The sequence below is a fragment of the Leuresthes tenuis genome, unplaced genomic scaffold (assembly GCF_036924035.1).
Source record: "Leuresthes tenuis unplaced genomic scaffold, fLeuTen1.0.hap1 SCAF_20, whole genome shotgun sequence".
Lineage (NCBI taxonomy): Eukaryota > Metazoa > Chordata > Actinopteri > Atheriniformes > Atherinopsidae > Leuresthes > Leuresthes tenuis.
Genome location: NW_027325374.1, coordinates 23,013,782 through 23,031,048, shown reverse-complemented (window position 1 = coordinate 23,031,048; position 17,267 = coordinate 23,013,782). Strand labels below are relative to the sequence as shown.

Here is a 17,267-nt window from a genome sequence, read left to right as displayed (position 1 = left end):
ATCATTGAATAGGCTATGTAATGAGGCAAGGACAGTACATTCGAAGGTTAATTTCCCCCCCAACTTTATTGCAAAAGTGGAAAAATAATTATAAAAGGGTGCTTATGTAAAAAGTTATTCAGAGTACCAAATATAAAATAACATAACACTGTAACTAAGTACTTTTTAATAGCAACAATCCTTAAATGTGATTGGTTACTTTTAAGTGTAACTTAATGCTGACTGGTATGTAATCTAAGATAATACAAAGGCTTACCATTAAAGTTGGTACCTTACTACAGGATTGTATTAAGTGTGAATGTTTTTATTGTGCTTAAATGTTTGATAAGTGGGTTCTTTTTGTAAATGCTACTTTTACATATACCCGAATTGTGTTTAATCACATCAAACGCATAACAGGCGTAATAAATTACAGAACCGCTTGCTGACATAAGGTTGTGGTTGGTGGGAGTACAGAGAATTTTATTTCTCATGGTCTGAGTCTTTCAGGGTGCCTTTAGGCAAACTCCAGGCGGGCTATCATGTGCCTTTTACTGAGGAGTGGCTTCCGTCTGCCCACTCTACCACACAGACCTGGTGATTGGTGGAGTGCTGCACAAATGTTTGTCCTTCTGAGAGATTCTCCTCTCTCTACAGAGCAATCCTGGAGCTCTGTCAGAGTGACCATCAGGGTCACCTTCTTGACTAAGACCCTTCTGCCCTGATTGCTTAAACAGCACCTATGAGCTAACAGAGCAATAGTACATGTTTGTTCATTCATTCGTCTTAAAGTATTGGTGAAATAAAGACAGATAATGCCTTATTTAGAGGCTGCATCGTCCCTGCCCCATTAACTCCTTTACATGGATATACGCTGATCGCGATTTTTCTAAATATCTTCCGAAGGACGCCGACTTTTGCCAAACTGTTCTCGGTGAGTAGATGAATGTATTTCATGCCAGAAATAAGGTCTAGGTTTAAAAATACCGGAGTTCCCCTTTAAACAGGTCACAGATTACCTCTCACAAAACAACCTGGCGACAACAACCGTAATATCGTCTCCCTTGACTTCTGGGTGACAATCGCGGGAAAAAATCTCGAGAATGCGCAGAACGCTCAATCCGATCCACTGTCGTCTACATGCATGTTCAGTGGGCATTTGGATCACGTTATCTCTGGGTCTTAATTCGATCGCAAGTAACCCAATCCGATTCGATCTCTTGTCAGATTAAGGTGTCTACATGACCTGAATAACTCAATCTTATTGTAATTTAGCCATTAATCCGATCCGATGGCGTGCATGTAACCGACTGACTGATACCAACACCTTGACCCCATTTCACCCTCCCTTTTTTTTTTTAAACCATTTTTTTTTCATCTGTTCCCTGATTGTGATTTGTGCCACACACCTGAGAGCTCACTGGGACATCTATTTTGGTTCTGTCCCACATTATACAATTTCTGATCTGAAATCTTTAAATGCTTAGAAGCATATTCAAGAGACATTCAGCCCAACCTTGACTTGGCCATCCAAAAATGACAAAGTTTCTGTCATTTTAAAATAGATTATTTAATATAATTGATTATTATTCAAAAAAGAGGAAAATATATATTTTTATTTAGCTCCTCATTTCTGTACGAGGTATGTAAATGTAAATGTAATTTATTTATACATCCCTTTACAACAATCCATTTTGGTGTACCAAAGTGCTTTACATCAGATAATAAATAAAGAAAAGAAGTTCAAAACAATAAAATAACAGTAACCGCAATAAAATAAAATAGAGCAAAATTGAATAAGATAATATAAAAGAGTCACCATACTACTGGGTATTAAAAGCCATCTGAAATAAATATGTTTTTAGCCTAGATTTAAAGAGGCCCAGGTCAGAAATAAGACGCATCTCGGGGGGGGGGGGCTTATTCCAGAGCCTGCGGGCAGCAACGGAAAAGGCTCGGTCACCCCAGTGCTTGTATTTTGACCTGGGCACATCCAACAAAAGTTCATTTGTTGACCTCAGAGCTCTACCAGTATTACGGACAGTTAAAAGCTCAGATAAATATGATGGGCTGAGGCCGTTAAGAGCTTTAAACTGGGCTACAACTGTCAGGTGCCCCAGTGGGGCCTTGTTTCAAAAATGTTTGGGGCAAGTCTTCTATAAGGCTCAATCTAGGTAAATAAACCAGATATTCCATTCTGTTAGGATTTGATGGCTTCTTGAACTGGAGCAGTGGTTATGAGGTCCCCCAGGTTTCTAATGGTTTTGCTATGTATTTGGGTTAAAATAATCCCATTCAGCATCTTGCTTGCATTGGGGGACATTCAGAAGTATATCGCTTAGTGAAGAGTTTAGCTAAATTTTCTTAACTTATTAACTAAGCAATTCATACAGTTATCCCAAGGGGGGATGATATTGTTGCTGTGCTTTTTTTCTGCAGATGGTGATCCAAGGTTTGTTTTTGAGGAAGCACGTTACAGTCCTTGTGAGAATAATAGTCTCCACACAGAAGTTAATGTAATCTGTCACACACTCAGTCATGACAGTTATATCATCTGGCTCTCTGAGTGCATTCCAGTCTGTGGACTAGAGTTTTCACCATACCAAAAAAAGTAACCACGATACTATACCAGACAAAGTATCACGATTCCGGATATTATCGCGATACTGCTGCCTTTTTTTATGATTATTATTTTTATGAACTGCAATGTATTTGTACAAGTTATGAATACTTATTAATTACGTATGTTGTTATATGCATGATAAACATAATCCTAATATAAATAATCGACTTAGGATACAAATCCACTGTCTTTTAAAAAAATCTATTTGGCAATAATGCTTCTTCTCCAACATAAAACATAGAGGACCAAATACAATAAACAGGAACTGATTCCCTGAGAAAACTATATTTTTATGTATTTTCTAGGTGCTTTAACATCTTTTAACTCTTCATTCTTCAGCCTGTACACGGAGCATATGGCTTAATATTATCCAAATGAGAAAATAAACAGGAAATACTAACCTGGTATTCGACATATAAATCTGGGTGACAGAACTGCAGGTGTTTTATGAGGTTGGATGTGTTGCCTCCTTTGGCTCCTATAGCTTGGTGGCAGCGCCTGCACAGTGGACGGCCATCGTCTATTGCTTTATCGTCTGTGCCTTGTTTAAACCCAAAAGTTTTGTTTTTAGTGGTACCACCAGCACGCTGCGGCAGACTCGCCGCTCGGGCCCAGTGCTTCTGCCATGGTCAGTTTGTGTGTGTGAGTGTTGTCTCATGTTTGTTACCGCTGTGCGTGCGTCTGGGCGAGACAAATTTCTATCGAAGCGGAGCTGTCTACATGGAGTTTGTCCTAGTCATCAGAAACACGCGAACAGCCAATCAGCTACCAGACGGGTGGACCCAGTGTGCGGAAACAGCCTATCATATCCCGGAGCCAACAGCCAATCATTCAGCAGCTGTGTAGTTCAGTTGCAGTGGTTGCCGTGTGGGTTTGTTTACAAGCGAGTAGCAAGCGGTGAGAAGCCCAGGTACAGATAATTTAATCCATAGTGCCATGTCCAGGATCACACCATCTGTTATTAACAAGCATTACGATACTGATGGACACATATTGATGATGACAAATACAAAAGATGACCCTCTGCACAGACTTCCTGTCCTCAGCTGTGGAGCCAATGCACCACACATCCAGACAGTATATAAGTACACCTTCCACAGAAGAGTGATGGAAGGCCAGCAGCAGCTTCTTGTCCAGGTTGTTCTTCCTGAGGACATGCAGGAAATGCAGCCGGTGCTGAGCCTTCTTCACCAGGGCCTGCCCTGCTGAAGTCCATTTAGAATCAGTTTCTTAGCTGAGCACCAGAAGGACAGTTCCTCTACTTTAGTCCTGTATGCTGTCTCATCCCCATCTGAGATGAGTCAGAACTTGGCATTTTTTTTTGCTCTTTGGATGTAACACCACTTTCATAAAAATACATCTCTGTGTGAGCCTTGCAAATATAAAGCCATACACATGAACTTGTTGCCATGTCGAAGAGGCTACAAAGACCAAAGGCTATCAAAAGCCCACAAACGTGTCAAGCAACTGAGGCCAAACAATGTGGTGCAGGGCTGGAAACCAAAGTTGTGAACTGTGGTGTATGAGCCCCCGGGTGTTCTTTGGCAGTTCATGCCCAGGAATGTGCACAACAAATGTCTACTTTAAAACAAGTCAGAAACGCATAGTTTTAAGTTTGACAAAAATCATAATTTCTTTCATTTTCTTTAAGTTTCTTTAATTTTTTCCACTTAAAGTTTTATTGAAGCCTTTTCATTTTTATAATAACACACAACAAACAGTACACTGTAAATAAGAACAGTAGTGATAACTTAAGAAGAAAAAAACAAAGCACATTCATGTGTGGGGGTGTATGAAAAGCAAGTTCAAACAAATGGAATCCTATCCTTCCAAAGCTGCTGTATTTTTCATCGTCTTATTCAGTTGACCGTCCTTTCTGTGATGTTTGTCACTGTCTGGTGTAAACAGTCCATTTTTCCCATTTCTCTTGGAACTGTTTTCTGTAGGGGAAGTCTGAGTCAACCTTTCCATCACATAAATTCCCCCTATAATGTCCAACCATTGATCTTGCGTAGGCGGGTCTTGCTTAGCCCATTTCTTTGTAATAGCTTTCTCACCAGCTATTAATAGAATCTTAATTAAATATCTGTCTTTCTGCTGTACATTTCCTTTCCATATAGATTACAAAAATATAGTATTGTACATGACAAAGGGACTGCGTAGCCCAGTACTTCCAGTAGTGTGATATGTTTAATTTTCCAGAACTGTTATTTTATCACATTCCCAAAAAACGTGAGAGTGATCTGCATTTAGCACTCCACAGTCCTTCCAGCAGGGGATATTTCAGTTTAATAGTTTGCTTCTGACCTTCGGTGTAATGAAAAAACGTACCAGATTTTTCCAGGAGAACTCCCTCCAGATCCGCAAACTAGTCGATGTCTGGTGCATTTTCCACATTTTGCCAATCTTCATCTGTTATTTTTATCTTAAATTCCATTTCCCATTTTTTTTTTAATGTATTTTGTGGAGTGTCTGTTTTTTATTATATATTTATACAATTCAGATATAGTTCTGATTTTGTTTCCTTTGTATGCTTTGACTATAATTTGAACCAGACCATTCACTTCTCCAGAAGGGTCCATCTTGATTTCCTTTTTGTAATAGTTTCTAAGTTTCTAAGTCTAAGTTCTATAGAATTCATGTTTGTCCAAGTCATACTTTTCTTTAATTTCTTGGAAACTCTCCAGCTGTCTATCTTTATGTAATACACACCACGTTGTAACTCCCTTGGTTTTCCACCGTTCAAATCCTTTGTCATATATATTCGGTTGAAAATGACTGTCAAATGCAATCAATTTTAATAAATTGGTGTCTTTTCTAATCTTGTGTGTCTTAATCATCCTAAACCACATTTTCAGTTGTTTTTTAACTTCTTGTATGTTTCTTTGTCTCCTATAATACTCTGTATTGGGTATTCTCCACATTTTGCCTCTATTTCCTTCCATTTAGCATTGTAGTTTGGTTTACACCAATCCACAATATATCTCAATTGTGCTGCATAAGAATACTCTTTAAGGTGCGGGAGTCCCATTCCTCCTTCATCCATTGGCAGCTGGAGAGTTTCCATTTTTCTTCTAGGTCTTTTGCCTCCCCATACAAATCTTGATATCATTCTGTTCCACCTCATAAACTGGGACTGAGAGACCTCTATTGGTAGGGACTGGAATAGATGTAAGAGCCTTGGCAACACATTCATTCTGACAATTTCAATTCTCGAACTAAAGTCTAGCGTTAGCATTGTCCATCTGTCAAAGTCTGTTTGTATCTCGTAATTGGTCTTGTTGTCATTAACTTTGTAAAGTTTAGGTAGAGTTTTGGTAATTGTTACCTCCACATAATATTTTTTTTAAGTTTCTGTCATCGTTTATGTTCTGTTCCATGTCTTGTCTCGTCATTTCCTGTTTTATTTTCGTTTCAGGTATCTTGCCCTTCCTCCCATTGTCTTCCCTGATTCCCAAGTGTTTCCACCTGTTCCCCTTGGTCCCTCATGTGTTCAAATAGTCTGCGTTTCCCTTGTCTTGTGCCAGTATGTTGTCTTTCCCCATGAGCATCATTACCAGCCATTTGTTCCTCGATCCACAGTTCCACGAGCCTGCAGTGAGCAATCCTCCTGCAGTGCTACCTTGTTTTGTAATTTATTCTTGTTCCATAGCCTTAGTTTATTTATTGAACACGGTAAGTTTCATAGCTTTGTTTTTCCTCCGTTTTCAAGGAGTTATTTTTTGTTGTAACTTTTCATAGTCGCCTCCGTTAAAGGAGAGTTTTGAGTTTATCGTTAAAGTTCATAGAGCCTCTGTTTGGTCAGAGTGCGTCTTTTGTTTTATTCCACCTTTTTGAGAGCGTGACTTTGTTTTGTTTAATGTTCATAGCTTTTCTGTTTTTCTCCCAGTTGGAGAGTTTTCTGTTTGTACCTTTCATAGCTGCGCTCTTCCTCCGCTAGGTTACTGAGGAGAGTGCTTAGGATTTCATAGCCTTTTCTTTTGCTCTGCCGGGAGATCGCCCTGCCTTGCTGTGCTCTGTGTGCTGTGTTAAATAATAAACCCTCTTGGAACCCATACGACCCTGCGTCTGTGTCCTGAGTCCCCTGGTAAACTGACAGTTTCCAGTTCAAATTAAAAGACTCCTGGATCTCCTTTGACTGACTAAAGTTAATTGGTAATATTTGTGTCTTACTAATATTCACTTTATATCTTGATAGTTGTCCATATGATTGTAAGATATTCATCAATGTGGGCAGTGATTTGTTTGGGTGTCTGAGGTAGGCTATGACATCATCAGTGAAGAGTTCTATTTTCTGCTCTATGCCATTCACTATCACTCCCCTGATTTCCTGGTCCTGTCTAACTGCCTGTGCGAGAGACTCTATAAAAAGGGCAAATAGAGTAGGCGAAAGGCAGCACCCTTGTCTTGTTGATCTCTGTAGCCTTATTTTATCTGTCAAACTTCCATCAATTTTCTATTCTGGCAGTTGGCTCTTGATGCATTATATAGAGTTATTGTTAAAACCAAATTGTTCTAGTACTTTGTATAGAAATGTCTGTGTTGTTTTAATTTTGGGGGAGTGGTCTTGTCATCTTGTAGAAAGGAGTCTATTTAGGTGTATGTATATGGTGTACATGGGGGAGAAAACAAAAATGATTGAGTTGAGGGAAATTTTTACATGAATCTGTGAGCCTGAGCTGTATGGGCAGAAATACGCAGGGACTTTGCTTATTTAGTCAGAGAAAATGCTTTGTTTTGTATGAAATGTTTGACCACCTATAATAATGTTTGGAAATGGTAAATGGACTTGTACTTGTATAGCGCTTTTCTAGTCTAACTGACCACTCAAAGCGCTTCACTACATCACTCAAAGCGCTTCACTACATGAGTGAATGCCACCCGTTTGGGAAGAATGTAAAGAATTTTTGTTTTGTTATAAACAAGCTGTTGTCCCAGTTGGGTCCATAGAAACCAATTAGTGAGGTATGACACTGTTTGTTCATGTTCTCCAGCTAATATTCCATAACTACAATCATCTCCAGAACTCCATTACAACAAATGTCATCTCAAGCATCTCAAAGCACTTCAACGATTCCTTCCAATTCAAGCCAATTACAATCCAATTGATCATAATCCAATCAAATCCAATTAATTAAATTCTAAATTACTCCGATTCAGAAATACAGAGCCAATTCAAAAACAATTTCAGAAACAATTTCAACAATTCATTTTTGATTCCTCATGTGCTTTGGAGCCTAGACTAGCAATGTTCTGTGTTTTCTTTGATTAGGGTTGTAACCTGATCCCTCTACCTCCAGTCGACGTGGCCATCCGCTTTACATATATCCTCCAAGATTGGCAGCAGCATTCTTGGCCACAGCAGCCTCCAGGTAGGCACATATATAGATGTCATGGTTGCACATGGACCAAATGTGTCATGGGCTGTCATTGTTTACATTGTGCTTATTATTGTACATGTACAATAATATGGAAAACACACTGGAATTATATAAGGGCTGTCAACTTTTTTTTAAAATATCTTGATCAAGCAAATTGGAAAAAAATACACAATTCTTTAAATGTATTCCAAATGTGTTTATTTAAAATTCACACAAACTTAATTTTGGAAAAAATGTGACAGCCCTAGTGCTTAGCAGTTATTCTTTCCTGCTTTCATACCAGTGCTACCTTATATCAAATGTGTTTGTAAAATGGACAAAGAAAGATTAATGGTTGAGATCAAGAACACCAGAGTTGAACGACACCACAATCCCATCATTACAGATACATGTATTACTCCTCAGTTACAAGAAATCCTCTTTACATATATATACACATATATATATAAGTGTGTGTGTGTGTGTTTAGTATGTGTGTAGTACTTGTCCACACTCAAGTTTAGACTGATGTCTGAATGTGGCTGAAAACATTTCTGTTATAAACATTTTTATGAATAATAGAGTACATTTTTTGTAAGATTAAAGTAACTGTCTCAAGTTGAAGTTCATGTTAAATTCTACTAAACTGTATAACAATGCCACCACATGAACTGGTACCTGCATCGTCCCTCTGCTAAGAACATATCAAGTATAGGCCGATTGTAATACCTTTAGGCTCAATGTAGTAACTGGTATAAAAGCAACTGGTATGTGGTACCTTAGCAAATATGTAAATTGTTCTGCTTTAAAGTCACAATATCACTTTCCTATAGACTTTGATACTCTCCTTGGAGGTGAGGTGGGGGGAGTGGAGTTTGGGAACCTTCCATTCGGAGCCTGTGAGGAGCCAATCAGGTGAGAAAAATGTAATATTGATTCTGATACATTTCTAAAAGATACAGTAAAATATACACAGTAACTATAAAGGTATTTTCTACAAGATCGTTTATTTGATAAAAGTATCCAGCCAGTCACCCAGTGTCAGCCCTCAACATCTTTTTTTCTGTGCTCTTTATTTTCATTTTGTTCTGCGAAAACACACAAATACGTGCACAGCTGCAAGAACACGTGTTCAGATCTGTTACCTGCTCTGCATGCAGATAAACATGCAGATAAAGCCTACATCACAATCATATCTGAAGATCTTCTGATGTTCCTGTAAAATCACTAATACATTCACTGAGTAAGCTACATCATTATTCACACATTTAGAGGATTCACATTCTCCTGGGGCGCATTTAATGCAGAATAATTTACAAACATTTTAAACGGTGTGAAAATATGAAAACTGTTGATTGTTGTGTAGATAAACCTCACACTAAACATGAAATACCGCAAAGTGCTGTCAAGATGTTTTTTTTTTTGCTTGTTTGTTTTTTTAATGGTTAACCGGGTAGACTAAGCCACTCTAGACCCTCTCGCCATTTAGTGAAGCAACCCGGCTCAATGCAGCCGCCAACCATAGTTTCGGAGGTCAATGGATTAGGAAGTGACCCCTCGGCCTGGGAGATGCTGCTGTCCACCATCCGATCAGCAATGTCAGATCTTGTTTCATCTTCTGTTATATTTTTTCTCTGAATTTTTTGTTGTGGTCCTGTAAAATATGACGATATGTTGCTCTGTATTCATTAAATTTTTCTCCATTTGATTTAAGCTTTTTTTTTTTTTTTTTGGGCAAGTCTCAGCTGTAATCTGGTTGAGGTCAGGACTCTGTGCAGGCCAGTCAAGTCCACACCAAACTGGCTCATCCATGTCTTTATGGACCTTGCTTTGTGCTCTGGTGTGCGGTCATGTTGGAACAGGAAGGAGCCATCCCCAAACTGTTTCCACAGAGTTGGGAGCATGAAAAACAACCCTACACCATAATCACCCCTCCACCAAACTTTACACTTGGTACAATGTAGTCAGAGAAGTACTGTTCTCTTGGCAACCACCAAACCCAGACTTATCCTTCAGTTTGCCAGATGGAGAAGCGTGAATTGTCACAGAGAATGCGTCTAAACTGCTCTTGATTCCAGTGGTGGCGTGTTTTACACCACTGATTCCGGTGCTTTCCATTGCACCTGGTGATGTATGGCTTGGATGCAGCTCTTCAGCCATGGAAACCCATTCCATGAAGCTCTCTATGCACTGTTCTAATCTGAAGGCCACGTGAAGTTTGGAGGTCTGTAGTGAATGACTGCAGAAAGTTGGTGACCTCTGCACACTATGCGCCTCAGCATGCACTGACCCCGCTCTGTCATTTTACGTCGCATTTTACGTCTTGTTTTCATTTCCAATCGCTTCCACTTTGTTATAATACCACTGACAGTTGAGTGTGAAATATTTAGTTGTGAGAAAATTTCACGACTGGACTTAGGATGCACAGTTAGCATCCTATCACTGTACCACGCTGGAATTCACTGAGCTCCTGAGAGCGACCCATTCTTTCATAAACGTTTGTAGAAGCAGTCTGCATGCCTAGGTGCTGGACTTTGTACACCATGGAAGTGACGGGAACACCTGAATTTAATTATTTGGATGGGTGAGTATAGAATACTTTTGGCAATGTAGTGTATATAGATATACATTAAAAAATAAAACAAAACAAAAAAACTCCCCACTCACTCCTCTTGTGGGCGGTACCTTTCCTTCAAGCTCAAGTCCTGTACCAGAGGCCTGGGAGCTTGAGGGTTCTCTGGCTTGCTGGGTGCTTGCTCAGATTTGAGGTGAATTTTTTTTTTTTTGCTGGAGATAAAAAATTTTGTAAAGCGGACGCTAATGTTTTTGCAATGTCGGTACTTCCAAGCATTAAACGTTGCATGGCCCTGCTCTGTCCGGCGCTCCATGTCATCTCTTGTTGATCTACACACGCACTGACGTTTCACTGCTCATTGCCATGATTGCCATGAGACACTCTCACAAACAAAATCACGGTTTAGTAACGCAGCCTGCTCACCGGAAAGTAACAGTAATCTAATTGTGTTTTTGCGATTGTAATCCCTTGCTTTACTCGTTACTTGAAAAAAAAGAAATCAGATTACAGTAACACATTACTTCTAACATGCCTCCCCTAGGTTTCAGCTGCCTGAGACACTCACTTAGCATTTCATCACTGGGGTCCATCTTCCTGATGTATTCCTGGGTATTTGTTTAGTCCTGGATAGTGTTTCTAATGCTCACTAGTCACTCCCTCTTTCCTCATAGTGTACAGTCTCAGGGTACTGGACTTGGAGTGACGCCCTCCATGCATTGTGAAGGGCTTTCTTGTCATGATATTAGTGGCTTCTTTCTCCCCCTTTGGCCATATTTTTATGCCAGCAGGGTAGTGATGACCAGTTGGGGGTATGTGTTGATGGCTTGGACTTTGTTCTTCCCATTCAGCTGACTTTTCAGGACCTGCCTCATTCTTTGTAGGTACTTGGTTGTAGTTGACTTCCTTGCAGCATTTTCATGGTTGCTATTTGCCAGTGGAATCACAAAGTATTTGCAGCTGTCCTAAACGTCTGCTGTGTTGCTAGTTGCTAGTTAAACCCTTTCAGTTGCGATCAACTTGCTTCTCTTTGATATCATTCGACTGCATTTATCTAGTCCAAATTACATCTCGATGTCTTGGCTGTATGTCCCAGTGAAGTTTATCAGTGAGTCAACGTCTCGCTCTGTTGTCCATGTTGAGGCGGTGACTCATGGTCGCTCAACTTGACAACCGGTATTCATTGCCACTCTTTGTGATGATGTGGCTGAGGGGGTTCAGGCATATGCAGAACAGCAGGGGGGACAGAACTTGTGCAGTTTGCTTGGAATTGGTGTCCAGGGTTGTCTTCCACAGTCCCAATGAGTTCCAGATGAAGGCTTTAAGTGTCCTGTTGATGTTTGATGTTGATGATGATTTTTCTGCATTGCAGTATGTATATGTGCAGCATGGAGTCAAAGACTTTCTTGTAGCGAGTCGTAACAGTGCTTAGATTTGTATGTTGGATCATACAATCTTGAGTGACAGTTCTGTCGATCAGTAGCTGGTGTTTAGCTCCTTTGGTGTTAGTCCCAATTCCCCTCTGGGCCCCGCTCATGCCATGTGACTACTCATCTTATCCGGTATGATGCCTGGCAGGAGCTTCTATGTTGTGCGGAGGCAGGTTATTGGCCGGTAGTTGGGTGGAACTGCTCCCTTCTGGGGATCTTCCATGGTCAGGACTGTCTGGGTGGGTCCCATCCATTAGATGGTTAATTTGAACTGCTAGGCATTCATGAAGTGTTGTTAGTTTCTTTAGCCAGTAGGGGTCTATTACGTCAGGGTCTGGTAAAGTGCAGCTCTTTATGATGGTTACCTTTGTCTCCATGAGGGGTTCTGCCCCTTACTGCTCCTTGTGTTATTTATCTCGTTGCCCTGCATGTCTCATAGCTGCAGGATCACTACACCGGTGAACTGACAGCTGGAGGGTTGGCAGTCCACCTCATAGCCACTGCCTTGAGTAAGGCACCGTACCCCCATACTCCCCGGGCGCTGTGACTGGGTGCCCACTGCCCTCTAGTGTATATCCATGAGTGTGACCCTGTGTGTCTATATTCAACAGGTGCCAACCTGGATGGGTTAAATGCGGAATAGATATAATTTTCACAAGAAACTGTGCCACAGAGGCCCTTTCTGTCACACCTCTGCACTTTTCTGATCACTATTTTATTCAATTCAGAGTGAGTCTCCCGAGAAGACCCTCTGCTTCCACCCTTATGTTTTCCTTCTGCCGCAACAATGTTACCCCCCCGCTTCACCTCTGTTGTTGCCTCCGCTCTTCTGACCTCCAGCACATTCTCCTCCCTTGAGGTTAATGATGCCACAGAGTCCCTCTGCTCTACACTGAGCCATGTCTGGATAGTCTGTGTCCTCTATCCACCAAACCTACTTGATCATCCGAGTCCCAACCTTAATGATGGCAAAAAAAATGTCTTTCTACATTAACAATATTCACCATACTACTGACTCCTGGAACCTTTTTTCCACCTTCAATCTGACGGTAGACACCTTTGCCTTATTTTTTACTGAAAAAGTGGCAGCTATAAGCTAACAGTTTACCGAACTGCCCACATCCGAACCTAGTGCCACTAACTCAGCATGCAGAAGTTCTATTGCATCATTTTCTTCATTCACCCATCTCACTGAGAGCTGTGAATCTAAACTTCTCACATGTAGCCGTCCTACTAGATGCCCACTGGACCCTGTTCCCACAAATCTATTCCAATCCATTGCTCCTACTGTAACTACAGCAGTCACACGTGATCAATGCTTAACTGACATGGGCCCATTTCCTACCACATTCAAGCAAGCTCAGGTTTCACCGCTGCTCGACAAACCTTCCTTCTCTCCCACTCAAGTGGAGAACTATCAGCCGGTCTCTCTCCTCCCATTTCTGTCTAAGAACATTGAAAGGGGCGGTCTTTAAGCAGGTCACAGATTACCTCTCACAAAATAACCTCCTTGACCCAAACCAATCTGGGTTTAAAAGTGCCCACTCCACTGAAATGGCTCTGTTGGCGGTGACAGAAGCCTTAAATGAAGCTAGAGCATCAACTAAGTTCTCGGTACTTATCCTGCTTGACTTATTTGACTTTGTCAACAACGGCATCCGTTTGTCCATACTCACTCGCATGGGCGTCACAGGGAGAGCACACTTCTTGTTTGAAACATACCTCACTGAACGGTCATTCAAAGTATCTTGGCCTGTTCACAGTTCTGCAGCGCACCACCTCGCCACAGGGGTCCCCCAAGGTTCAGTACTGGGACCTCTTCTCTTTGCTATATGCGCCACCTCACTGGGCCAAATCATCCGATCACGTGGCTTCTCATACCACTGCTATGCTGATGATACCCAGCTCTATCTGTCATTCCCACCTGACGACCACACGGTCTCAGCACAAATCTGAGATGGTCTCTCTGACATATCGAAATGGATGAAAGCCCATCACCACCAAACCTCCCAAAAACTGAATTGCTTGTCTTCCCAGCCAAACCAACCATACACCACAGCATCTGCATCCAAACTGAATCCATATCTCTTGGTCCATCAAAGGTTAGATAGAAACTTTGGTGTCATGAGTCATGATTGACCAACCTTTAAAACTAACTCTTCCTGCTCTCAACGAAGGCGGTCACATTTCTCTTCTCTCCTCTATCTTCCCTCTCCCTTATCTTCCCTACTTTTCTCCATGTCTTGTCCTGTCTTGTTTCAAACTTTGGTGCCTCTCTCCGCATTGCTCTCAAATCAAAATCAGGGAATTGGTCAACTGGTCTCTCAATGCAATTTACAAAATTTTCTTGACGAGAAGCTTGGGTTTGGGGGAACCTGTCTGCCCTGATGGAACGTTCGTCACTGGTTAAATGAGGGATTCCTGGGAGAAGTGGAGGATCATGTGCCTGCCGATTCTTTCCGTTGAGGACATCGAGGATCTTTACAGGACTGCAGTTATGTAGCGCTTCCCCAGTCTTGTTGACCATTCAAAGCGCTGTTACTCTTCAAGCCACGTTCACCCATTCAAAGACACTCATACACACTATACATCCCCCGTTGCAACTCTTTTAAAAGGACGCTTGTGCGTGAAGCTGCTGCCTGTTGCAAAATAATTTCCCCTCGGGGATTAATAAAGTATTTCTGATTCTGAAAGATCATGTTGCCTCCGTTTCTCAATCGTGCCACTTTGCATTGCTAAACATAAGACAGATCAGGCCACACCTAACCCAACAGGCCACCCAGCTCCTGGTGCAGTCTATGGTCATGTCCCACCTTGACTCCTGCAACGCTCTCCTAACTGGTCTCCCAGCCTGTGCTGTGAAACCTCTGCAGATGATCCAGAACGTGGTGGCGCCTCTGGTCTTCGATCAGCCGAAAAGAGGACCCCTCTGTTCATTGAACTCCACTGGTTACCCTTAGCTGCCCTCATCAAATTTAAGTCACTGATGTTAGCCTACAAAGTGCTTAATGGACGGCTCCCATCTACTTGAATGCTCTCGTAAAAGATTACGTCACAACTCGGTTCCTCCATTCGTCAGAGGGTTGTCGTCTAACGGTGCCTACACCACGCTTAAGGCAATTCAGACTCTTTTCATGTGTCGTCCCACGATGGTGCTACCAGAACAGGGGCGTCCTTGTCGACCCAGCTCTTCAAAGAGCATCTCCTACCCTAGCACCTAGCATGCATCTTTGTTGTATCTCGTTGATCTGTTGTTGTGATAGCAGATTCAGTCTGCTATCTAAGAAATATCTAAGAAATAGTTGTTACATGAATGTGTATATGTCAGTGTGTATATGTGTGTGTGTGTGTGTGTGTGTGTAATAAAGTTGTAAATAACAATAGCTTCAGAATATATTTTTTTTATTTATTAGTTATATGTAAAGATTGTTCTGCACATTGGAGTTGATACTGTATCTACATGACAATAGATATGTTCGGAAAATTATTTTTATAATGATATAACTATTATGCTATTATTAGTAGAGTAATAATAATAAAAAAAAAACAGTTTGTTGAGCTATTTTGGTTATTGTTGTTATCATTTGATGATAATCATGTTAACTAGAGATTCTCTTGTGAACAATAAAAGTCAGCTACTTAAATAATTAGCCTGTTTTATACTATATTCATCTTTGCCAGTAGATGGCAGTAGCAGCATGAGTATGTCAGTAATGTGTAAACTTCACAATGAGTTTCTTTCCAGATCACTTGACACAATGTCACATCCTCATGATGTCAGCAACATCCAGTTATGTTTTCCGACATCCAAAGGGGTTGTCAAGGGACAAGTTCTGTTTTATATTTTGTTATAATCTGGTTTCCGTGTGCTTTTATGTTTCCAAATGAATGTTTATATGCCAATGAGGGAATAGTTTCTGAATAAAATAATCTTTTTACTTTGTTTGCTTTTGATTGTTAAAGTGAACTTCATCTTGCAACCACCTGGCCTCAGCTAACAGAGGGTATAGTTGTGGACAATGATGTGTACAGGTAAGAATTTTATGAATTCTCCAGTTTTTACAACGGATGTATGTCCAGCATTTTGTACAACTTTGACAGCAACAACTCCCTGACATTATCGTCATTGTCATTCAGTCTCTGATGGGCCATCACCTGGACAAATTAGGACATGAAATTGAAAACATTCAACCTAGTCCTTAGTAGTCAGTGTTGAAATTATATAGTTTTGTTTTAGCACTACAAATACTGAGAAAATGCATTCTTTTATGCATTTAATTAACTTTGTGGCAATGCTAGATGTTGAAGATTACTTTGGGAATGTTGAAATTATCAACCTTTAGTTTTTCTGTCTGTCAAACTGTGTTATCTTTGCTGTTTTCATAGATGAAACTAAAGAAATGGGAACAAATTATGTGTCTTTGTGACAGGCTGCTAGTAACAAAGTGCCTAAAGATCCAGTTTAAAATGGCTTCTTTGATAAGTTGTCTGTTCTGTGTCGACACAACACTGGTTCATCCCTTGAGTTAGGAGCCTTTTTTCTGCTTGAATGATTCATAGGTCAGAGTTAAGTGTCTTAACAAAGGAAAACACATTCCTCTGAAAATGCTCCGGTACAAGGACTGAAGATGAGTGAAAAAGCAGAAAATGTCCAAAGAAAAACTCTGAAAGAGCTTCAGAAAGCTGGAGAAGTATCGATTAGGACTGGAAAAAAAAAGGACTGGATCAGGACTTTGTACAGTACTATTTATAAGAAATGTAAATAAGATAGCAATATCCTTTCTTCTTGTAATAATTTTTTTATGTGATCACTCAGTTATATCCTTTCTTTTGAATTAGGTAAGTCATTTGCCGGTTGCACTCTGAGCACATGATGAATTGATGAACTTTACATGCAAGTTGTGTTCACAATATTTTTAATATAATGGATCTAGTTTGTGAGCTGATATGATTTTATTCTGTACTTTGCTCTCTGTTTATCATCCAACAGTGACCTTGACCCTCTCCAAGCTCCTCATTGGTCAGTTCGAGTCAGGACAGCTGAGAACCTCCACTGTTTACTGGGTAAGTTGCACCTCTTCTTGTGCAGCAGATGTTTCTTTACAGTAAACCAATTGAATTATATTGTCCTAATTCTTTTAATCACAAATGATAATGTCCCAACTCAGATTTTATTGGAAAAAACAGTAATTATTTAAAACATCTCAGTCACATGAATCGGTCAAACACAATATCCCTCAGGTTATAAAACACAAATCATACCAATCCTTACTGAAGACAGCCATTAAACACTCCCAGTGCTG

At 40.5% G+C, this 17,267-nt stretch overlaps 1 protein-coding gene across 3 annotated transcripts in view; it reads left to right on the top strand.

Moving 5' to 3' along the window:
• Positions 1 to 17,267, top strand: part of rab3gap1 (RAB3 GTPase activating protein subunit 1) — a 178,217-nt gene that overhangs the window by 101,887 nt on the left and 59,063 nt on the right. For all 3 annotated transcript variants that reach the window (XM_072373584.1, XM_072373583.1, XM_072373585.1), the window contains 4 exons: positions 7,875 to 7,974; positions 8,796 to 8,877; positions 15,928 to 15,996; positions 16,955 to 17,028. In XM_072373584.1, the coding sequence (XP_072229685.1) occupies positions 7,875 to 7,974; positions 8,796 to 8,877; positions 15,928 to 15,996; positions 16,955 to 17,028 (325 nt within the window). The remainder of the gene's footprint in view (positions 1 to 7,874; positions 7,975 to 8,795; positions 8,878 to 15,927; positions 15,997 to 16,954; positions 17,029 to 17,267) is intronic.